At 33.3% G+C, this 9124-nt stretch overlaps 1 protein-coding gene across 1 annotated transcript; it reads left to right on the plus strand.

Annotated features, from left to right (window-relative positions):
- Nucleotides 1-4879: 4879 nt before the first annotated feature.
- LOC149226340 (uncharacterized) lies at nucleotides 4880-5287 on the plus strand. Its single transcript, XM_089380179.1, has one exon. It carries the CDS (start codon nucleotides 4880-4882, stop codon nucleotides 5285-5287), a length of 408 nt encoding a protein of 135 aa, XP_089236305.1.
- Nucleotides 5288-9124: the final 3837 nt, after the last annotated feature.

Genomic DNA, 9124 nt, shown 5'->3' on the forward strand with positions numbered 1-9124 from the left:
TTTAAATTCCCTCCCTTCCTAAGTCTATATATGAACACATCTCAATTTCTACAACTTTGACTAGTGGGATTTATTTCTTAGCTCTAAGTGAATAATGATTTTTCTCAGTACAATGAGATCCTTCAGGGCAAGGGAGGTGAATAATGGGATGTGATATTGAATGGAATTTTTGAGAATTTTCACAGGGTAATAATATGAAGAGCATATGTTCTCTTTTGGTTTGATATCTTGTATACATTGAACTCAAGGCTTATTCTTGGTTTCAAGGTCTCCTCCCTTTGAGCTAGTACTAAGATAAAACATTATAACTTCCCTCAAAATTGAGAGGGATGGTATTACTTTGTAACTCCAAATAAAAATGAGGTGAAGTTGAGTTTTTCAACTTACCAAAGTCTTGTGTCACTTTCATAAATCTAACATCTTCTATCATTCCATCCATATTTTTCTCCTCATTTATTCATGAGGTCAACTTCAAGAAGTCAAGAGATGCCACATTTTTCTACTAGTTCTCCTCTATACTGCATTCCTCTAGCTCCATATTGAGTTCAACATCAAAGGATATTTTGATCATAACATTAGAAGCTAAGAGTTGATTTCCCTTCAAGCCTTCCTCTATAGTGTCATTTCCCATTGGAGACCTCTTATCCAACTCAAAGTTCCCCATTATTGTACCTTTTAGCTCAATAGGATTTTCCCTCCTTTTAACTTGGATAATTTTATAGAGTAGTCCTTGATTACACATTCATAGAGGTATTTCCATTGAGCACAATGAAACAACATCCAAACATACTCAAATGTTTCCCACTTCAATTCCTATAGATTCATGAAGCCCTACCTTGAGATCCAATTCTACCAAAATCATATCCATGGTTCTAGGTTTGTTATTTTTCAAGTAATCCTGAATAAAAAAGTCACCTAGATATTTTTAAATTTCCATTAACACTTTGTATGGCCATAACTACATATAAAAACTTAGGATTTTGACCTGGATCATTTGTTTTGATTTCTATCCTCCCCTAGCGTCAAAGCATGGAAACCGTTTTTTAAGAGTTAACATCATTACACCCCATACCATCTATATTATCTATCAAATCTAAAACCTTCAATAGTTGAACCATAAATACTAAAAATATTCTTACTTGATAATGATGAATAGGAGTATATCCTAACATCAATGTCCATACCTCCTCAACCCACAATTTTTTCTGACCTTAGTTTACCAAAGAACTTCCTTGTTAGTGTTCTGCTCTCCACCTTCAACAATTGATCCACACACACACAACTATATATACATAATGAATTGGGTCTTGCCTCCAACAATTATGTTCTTCCATTTTAGAAGGGAAGCCTAACCCATCCTTATTCCCTTAAATCAATGCTACTACTCACCAATCTACTTTATGTGGCAGATCCAATATTTCATGTTAATAGACCAAGGTTTCCATGTATGGAGGAAGTTTATCTTTTTCAAATTCCAATTACTTTTACATTGGTTAGTAGTGACTTCATGTGCAAATGATGAGAAGACTTTTCCCAAGCTTCGATCTCTCCTTTAATATTTCCATATCTATCATCAACCTATCACCATTGGTGCCTTCAACTAGTGCAGTTAAAGAATTAAAATTCACGACATTGTGATCTTTGGTCAAGAAATTGGCAGCGACTAACCACTTCATCCACTATGATGTGACATGCCTTAAAAATGTTTGTGTCTAGGTTATGCTCATAAGAGATGTTTCTAAACAAAATACCACCCATGGGTGACTCTATAGCATAGGTTTATAGGTTTGAATGCCACAAATAATGTGTGCCTTTGGTATTTATATGGAAAGAAGAGGAATAAACTAGGTACATACTCAATCTAGGCTTATCATGCTTCCAAGAGCAAGCTATATCCTCTTGTGTAGGAAAATTATTTGTTTCTTCTATTGGATCTAAGGTATAATCCACCAATTCTTCATCTTCATCCTATAATTTATTCCATCATTCCATTCTTCATCCAAATAGCCAAGCACCGAACTCTTATGTTAACACAAACATGCACACTAACATGGACCCAAAGTAGGAATATATGGCGTTAAATATATACAATATGACCCCAAGGGGGGAACATATGGGTTTAAATGTACATGTAATGTGTAAATATATATGTACTATTGGCTAGCCTAATAATTAAGAGGCTACATGTACAATGTGTGAATAGGTATATATAGAAATCATTTAGTAGTTTTTAAGGACATGTGATTTGGATGTATGAATGTATTTGGGTATTTGGAGGAGGTTCTTCTATTCTTTGAGGATTTATTGTGTAACTTATCTCTCTTATCTTTATTGGATTTGTACTCCACACTTACATTGTTATACATGTTGTGTACTTCTATTTTTTAATGTATTTGGAGCATAACATTTGGTATTTGAGCTATGGTCCTCAATTTTTGTTGCTCTAATGGATACATATTGGAATTTTCATTATAACTTCTTCTTTTTTGGAATCTTCAGACAACAAAATTTTGGAGGGTATTATGATATGACCCCAATGGGGTACATATATGGAGTAAAATGTATACAATATGACCCCAAATGGGAACATATATGGGGTTAAATGCACATGTAATGTGTAAATATATATGTAATATAGTCAGCCTAATAAGGGGCCACATGTGCAATGTGTGAATAGGTATATATAGAACATGTGTAGTCATTATTAAGGACATGTGATTAGAATGTACGAATGTATTTGAGTGCTTGGAGGAGGTTCTCTTATTATTTAAGAAGTTATAGTGTAAATTATATCTCTTATATATCTTGTACTTTTGCTTCATATTCACATTTGTGTATATGGTGTGCACTTCTTATTTTGTATGTGTTCGATGCATGACATATATCCATGATAAAATAGTATATTAATAATTTTATAGTAATAAATGCCTACCCATGCTTGCTTTTGGGTTTAAAACCATAAAAAAACATATCATTTCTCTGATGTTTCGAATAAATCCTCTAATCATCTTTCGGGAATGAAAAAATATAAGGAATATAAGGTCAAAAAATAATGGAATGGTGCAGATATTAACACAAAGACCATAAAAGTCATTAATATAGTGTTATGATCATATGCACCCACATGTCAAGAGTTATACTAGGTGTTAAGGGATAAATTGTAGTGCTTTATTTCAACAAACTACTTATGTAATCCTTTGCATTGTATACATTATATGTTTAGCCATTTTCCTTGTTTAATTGAGTCAAATAGGTTTTATTAAATATGATTTATTTTGGATTATTAGATAGATAATAACTAATTGTGTATGAACTAAGATGAAGATGAGTTTAATTAATGAAAAGATTGATATTTTTTTGTAAAAGGTTTCGGATAAATCACATGGGCAATAATTGATGGCCAATGTTTCGAACCTACTAATGAGGTTCATATTCAGGACCAAGATGAAAAAACTAATATATCAATAGGATTAAATACTAGGGAGATGAATCAAGTTCTAGAACTAGTCATTAGGAAAATAATATAATTTAACAATAATGGCTAGTATTTAGTGTTTAAAAATAAATTCCATTAAGTCAAAGGGGAGAATTTATTAAATAAGAATGAATTATTAATAAGTAATTTTTAATTTTTAATTTATTATAAAATCTTAATCTAACAATAAAATAACTGACTATATAAGGAATTATAACAAATTTTGAATAGGTAAGACATTAAATAAAAAAAATTATATTAATTATTAAAATTATATATTTATCTTTTTATTTTATTTTTTACTTATATTTTTATTCTAATAAAATCTTAATATTATAGAAATAAGTCAAAAAAAAAGCATAAGAAAAGAGAAGGAATCCAACTCTTGCTCAATTTCCAACCATCATCTCTATTGAGAGTTTTAGCTTGCTTCTCAATTACAATGGCCTCTCTCAACTTCCTATGGTAGAAATTATCAATCTTAACCATCATTTTAGAATCTTCAATGTAGACATGGTGCTTCGTTTTCTTTGCACGCTCAGCAATAGTTGAGGAGCGGGACCGATTATGTCTGATGTCTTTTGCATTCTCTAGAATCTTCAGATTAATGGACCGACTGGTTTCGCCAATGTAGGGAATCTCAAATGAGCAAGGGATTGAATAAACCCCTTTCATGTCTTTGGGATTCACAGGGTCTTTAACCGATCTACCAGAGCTCCTAATAGTGTAAAAGGGCTTGAAGGTAGCATAAACATTATTTTTCATAAGAACACGAGCGATCTTATCAGTGGTTCCATGGATGAATGGAAGAAGAACATTGGAAAAATGTTCACCACGTGACTTTTTAATCGAAGAACCTTTACAAGATTTTTGAAAGGCTACAAAACCTCGACACCTACTATAACCATTAATTTCAAAAAAATTCAAAGGATGGGATTTCTCATCTTCCAAGTGGTTTGGATATGTTTCTTGTTCATCTCAATTCTATTTCGGACTCCATCAAATTCACAATGGAGGTTGAATTTGATGGCAACCTTCCTTTTCTTGATGTTCTCCTCTCCAGAAATGAAGACGGTTCCTTGTCTCACTAGGTGTTTCGCAAGAAAACTCACACTGAACAATATCTTCATGCTAGTTCTCACCATTTCCCAACACAAAAATTGGAAGTCCTTAACACTTTTTCTACCCGTGAATTGAGGGTTTCTGAAGAAAACCACATGGAATATGAGAAATCCCATATTTTGAAAGTTTTTTTAAATTAATGGTTATAGTAGGCATCAAGGTTTTGTAGCCTTTCAAAAAGCTTGTAAAGGTTCTTCGATTAAAAAGTAACGTGGTGAACTTTTATTCAAAGTTCTTCTTCCATTCATCCATGGAACCACTGATAATATCGCTCGTGTTCTTATGACAAATAATGTTTATGCTACCTTCAAGACCCTTCAGACTATTAGGAGCTCCCTTAGATTAGTTAAAGACCCGGTGAATCCAAAATATATGAAAGGGGTTTACTCAATCCCTTGCTCATGTGGGATTCCCTACATTGGAGAAACTGATCGCTCCATTAATCTGAGGATTCTAGAGCATGCAGCAGACATCAGGCATAATCGTTCTCGCTCCTCAACTATTGCTGAGCATGCAGAGAAAACAAAGCACCATGTCTGCATTGAAGATTCTAAAGTCATTGCTAAGATTGATAATTTCCACCATATGAAGTTGAGAGAGGCCATTGAAATTGAGAAGCAAGCTCAAAATCTCAATAGAGATGATGGTTGGAAATTGAGCAAGAGTTGGATTCCTGCTCTTTCCTTATGATTTTTTATTTATTTTTACTTATTTTTATAATATTAAGATTTTATTAGAATAAAAATATAAATAAATAAATAAAATAAAAGATAAATATATAATTTTAATAATTTATATAAATATTTTTATTTAATGTCTCACCTATTAAAAAATTGTTATAATTCCTTAAATAGTCGGTTATTTTATTGTTAGATTAAGATTTTATAATAGATTAAAAGTTACTAATTACTAATTCATTCTTTTTTAATAAATTCTCCCATTTGATTTAATGGATTAAAAACAAAAACAAAACAAAAAAAACATTTTTTCTTTTTACTAAATACTAGCCATTATTGTTAAAATTATATTATTTTCCTAACGGCTAGTTCTGGAACTTGATGCATCTCCCTACTATTTAATCCTATTAATAGATCATTTTTTTCATCTTGGTCTTGAAGATGAACCTCGTTAGTAGGTTTGAAACATTGGCCATCAATTATTGCCTATGTGATTTATCTCAAAGCTTCTACAAAAAATATTATGGATCACAAAATCCTTAGATCAAATAACATTGATATTATTAATGTGATTATTGATATAGAATGTATATAGTTATTTTTCTACATTTGTAGATAAAATAGTTAACTTAAATTGTATTATTATTTTTCATGTATAACAAGAACTTCTTAATCTCTTCAAGGATGCCCATATATATTAATGTATCATTGTTTAAGCCAATGGAGACCTTAGTTGTACTATCATCCATAATGTGTTTAAATATATGGTAAATAGATTCAAAGAAGGAAAATGAATCCAAAAAACAAAATAAATATGGCATAGAAGTTAAAGTATCATCAAGAACCTCATAGTCATATGACCTATTTCATAGGGTTCACAAACCTCAAGGCCAAATTTCAATAAATTCAAAATAGTTTGAATTCAAACCTCAAACCAAATTTGAAGATAAATTTCCCTCATATTTTTTACAAGTTCATAGGTTAAAGGTTAAAGGTTTATCATTTAACAGTTTCACAATAAATAAAAAAACATTTGCCACACAAAAAATATCATTTCCACCATGTTATACATAAAGTTGAGTTTATCATTTGGCTGTTTGACAATTCAAAAAACCTTCGCTACATAAAGTCTTCATTTTCGTCATGTCGCCAACATGCTTGTAGTTTCAATCCCTCTCTCTAGGTTGAACCCTATGTAGTGCCTTGTTCTGTTGGACCTTTGATAGACATTATTTTAACTATGAGATTAGATTACAACATATATATTATTCTTTGAGTATATCATAGTTCGATAATCTAGTTAATATTATTTAAGGGGATGATGGTTAATGATGTGCTTATTTTGAATTCAGTCTGCACCATGTTGATGGTTATGGCATATGTGTCCAATGAATATTTCGACGATGTTTTATTATGTTTATATATTTTGATAATTATTTTTTCGATCAAATGTTGCTAATAGTTGTTTGAGTGTGGCAGGAGACACCTTGGCACAGTTGCATGTGATGAGTCAACAACTATGGTTTGTATTGATTACATATTTTTGACACTATGATTTAAAGTTTGAAATAATATTTTTCTATGATTACTAATGACATGATGGTGGTTGCAGGCACATGTCAGTTGTTTTCACACATGGGTGATGGTGTTGTATAGATAGATGAACTTTATGGGAGGGGTGGGACAACGTACCTGATTTCATCCACTAGCACTCTTGTCATGACTTGGCCTCGAAGGGTTGGGATACCTTTGCCTTGAAGATCATGATGTCGTGGGGGGAGGCCCCATATTGGGTTGCTCATGAGGGTTTTACTGGGGGGCGCACATCAAGGTAGATTCCTCGATCCCCAACACCATTATTCTCACTATAGAGGGAAACACGAGAGAGGATAGTGGTCTCTGTCGTTGCACCTATATATTCCCCTCGTAGTCACTGGATGCTTGAAGGATAAGCAACATGGCACCCTTGGAACTTGAAGGGAAGTTCTTTAAGGGAACAACTTACTTGGCACCCTTGGCATCAAGAAGAAACTGTTATGTGTGGCACCCTTGGAACTTCGAAGGGAAGTTCTTGAAGGGCATGACCGACTTGGCACCCTTGGAATCAAGAAGAAAGTACTAAATATAATCAAGATAAGAAAATCCTACTAATTCAAATAAGGTGGTAAATGAGTTTTTAGAACCAAGGAAATTAAATTGAGAATAAAACTTGGGGTAAAGGGAGGATAGGAAGAAATAAAAATATTGTACCACTTGAGAACTCTACCCTTCCCATGTTGGAAAATATTAGGTAGATAATGTACATAAGTATTTTAATATGTAAAAGCGGGGAAGAGGTACATAGATTTAATTATAAATATTAATCCTAAAATAGTTAAACTTCATTAATAAAAGAGGGTGGTGAATATATATAAAGATTAATAAGTTAAATTAGGGAAATTTAGAGAACCTCCATGTGGAAAGAGCCAACATAAGAATATCCATCTAAGAGGAAAATTGAGTTAAATTAGGAGGTATTTAGGGGACCAAATCTGAGACTTATCAGTTGACTTCAGTAATGAACAAAAATTAAGGAGTAGAAAAGGGGGATCAAGAGACAAATAGGAAAAGAAATAGGGAGTCTTGTTGGGGTGAGGAAAAATATTATTTTTGAACTAAAATTTAAGTTAATAATTTTGTAGAGCTTTTGTGAGAGGGTGACACATGGGTGGGTGAAAAATCAAACTTTTGAATTAATAAAAATAATTAATTATGAATGAAGTATCAAGTGTCACCTATGAAGCCTCCTATAAAGGAAGGGGAAAGCTATGGGAGTGGGGACTTTTTGCTTAACCTATTATTGGATGGATGAGATTATGTTATTGTGAGTGACTCTGAGCTATAGTGAGTTTGGTGATATGGAGGTATTTAAAGAGGGGACTCTTGAGCCAAAGAGTTCTCACATCCATTAGCTAGCATTCTTCCTCTATTGTACAACCCCATTCAAGCTCGAGGGTTCGCGGGGAAGAAGAGTACCCAAGGAGTAAGTTGGGAGACCAATTGGCGGGTTATTAACAATTGGTCAAAGAACATAAGCATTCACACTTGGATGTAGACAACAGAAAGCAAGTGAAATTAGCGATAAGGCCAAGATCAAATCTCCAATCTGGGTAAGCAGTACCTGTTTTTTTTTTTTTAAGGCAACCATGGTTCGTAGTCATTGAGTGGCTGCTATGTCCACAAGAAATAATCCACATTGATCCACCAAAGGTGGCCTAATATCACGCCTAACCCCAAGGGCATCGAGGAGATTTGACCTCGTGACCTCCGAATAGGCAAGATACTTAGCAACGAGGGCTTGACCAATTGAGATATCCCTTGGGGCTTGGGGTGAACAGTACTTGTTGTATTCATGATGTTCTATTAAATGATTTTGTTGTATCTAATTACCAGAATGTAAAAATAGATTATATGTGGAATGAATTATAAATTATGGGTGTTTGATGTAAATTCCTTATTATCTATGTGTTTATGTTGGACACCTAATCCTTTAAGGGTTGGTGTGGAATGTGAACAGTCACCTTAGTCCAAGAGACCGTTTGGTATATGAAGACTAAGGGTCATGTTATCACTCAGGTTGTCCCTTTTGACTCCTAAAGGGATACGGCCGAGGTAACCACAAACCAACTTTGGACTGTAGGCCCTAGCCTGCCTGCAGTCAGAGAGGGCTCTCTCTTTATGATTTAGCTTTGTTTAAAGGGATGATTTTAGGCTAGATATGGTGCACAGGGGTTTTGATTGAGTTTTGGTGGGAAAACTGACACTTTCAGGTAGAGAGGCTGAGTATAGTCAGAATGTTTCAAACCATTGG

The sequence above is a fragment of the Pinus tabuliformis genome, chromosome J, assembly GCF_031772625.1.
Source record: "Pinus tabuliformis cultivar Carrire ecotype Pingquan chromosome J, CPIR1, whole genome shotgun sequence".
Classification (NCBI taxonomy): domain Eukaryota; kingdom Viridiplantae; phylum Streptophyta; class Pinopsida; order Pinales; family Pinaceae; genus Pinus; species Pinus tabuliformis.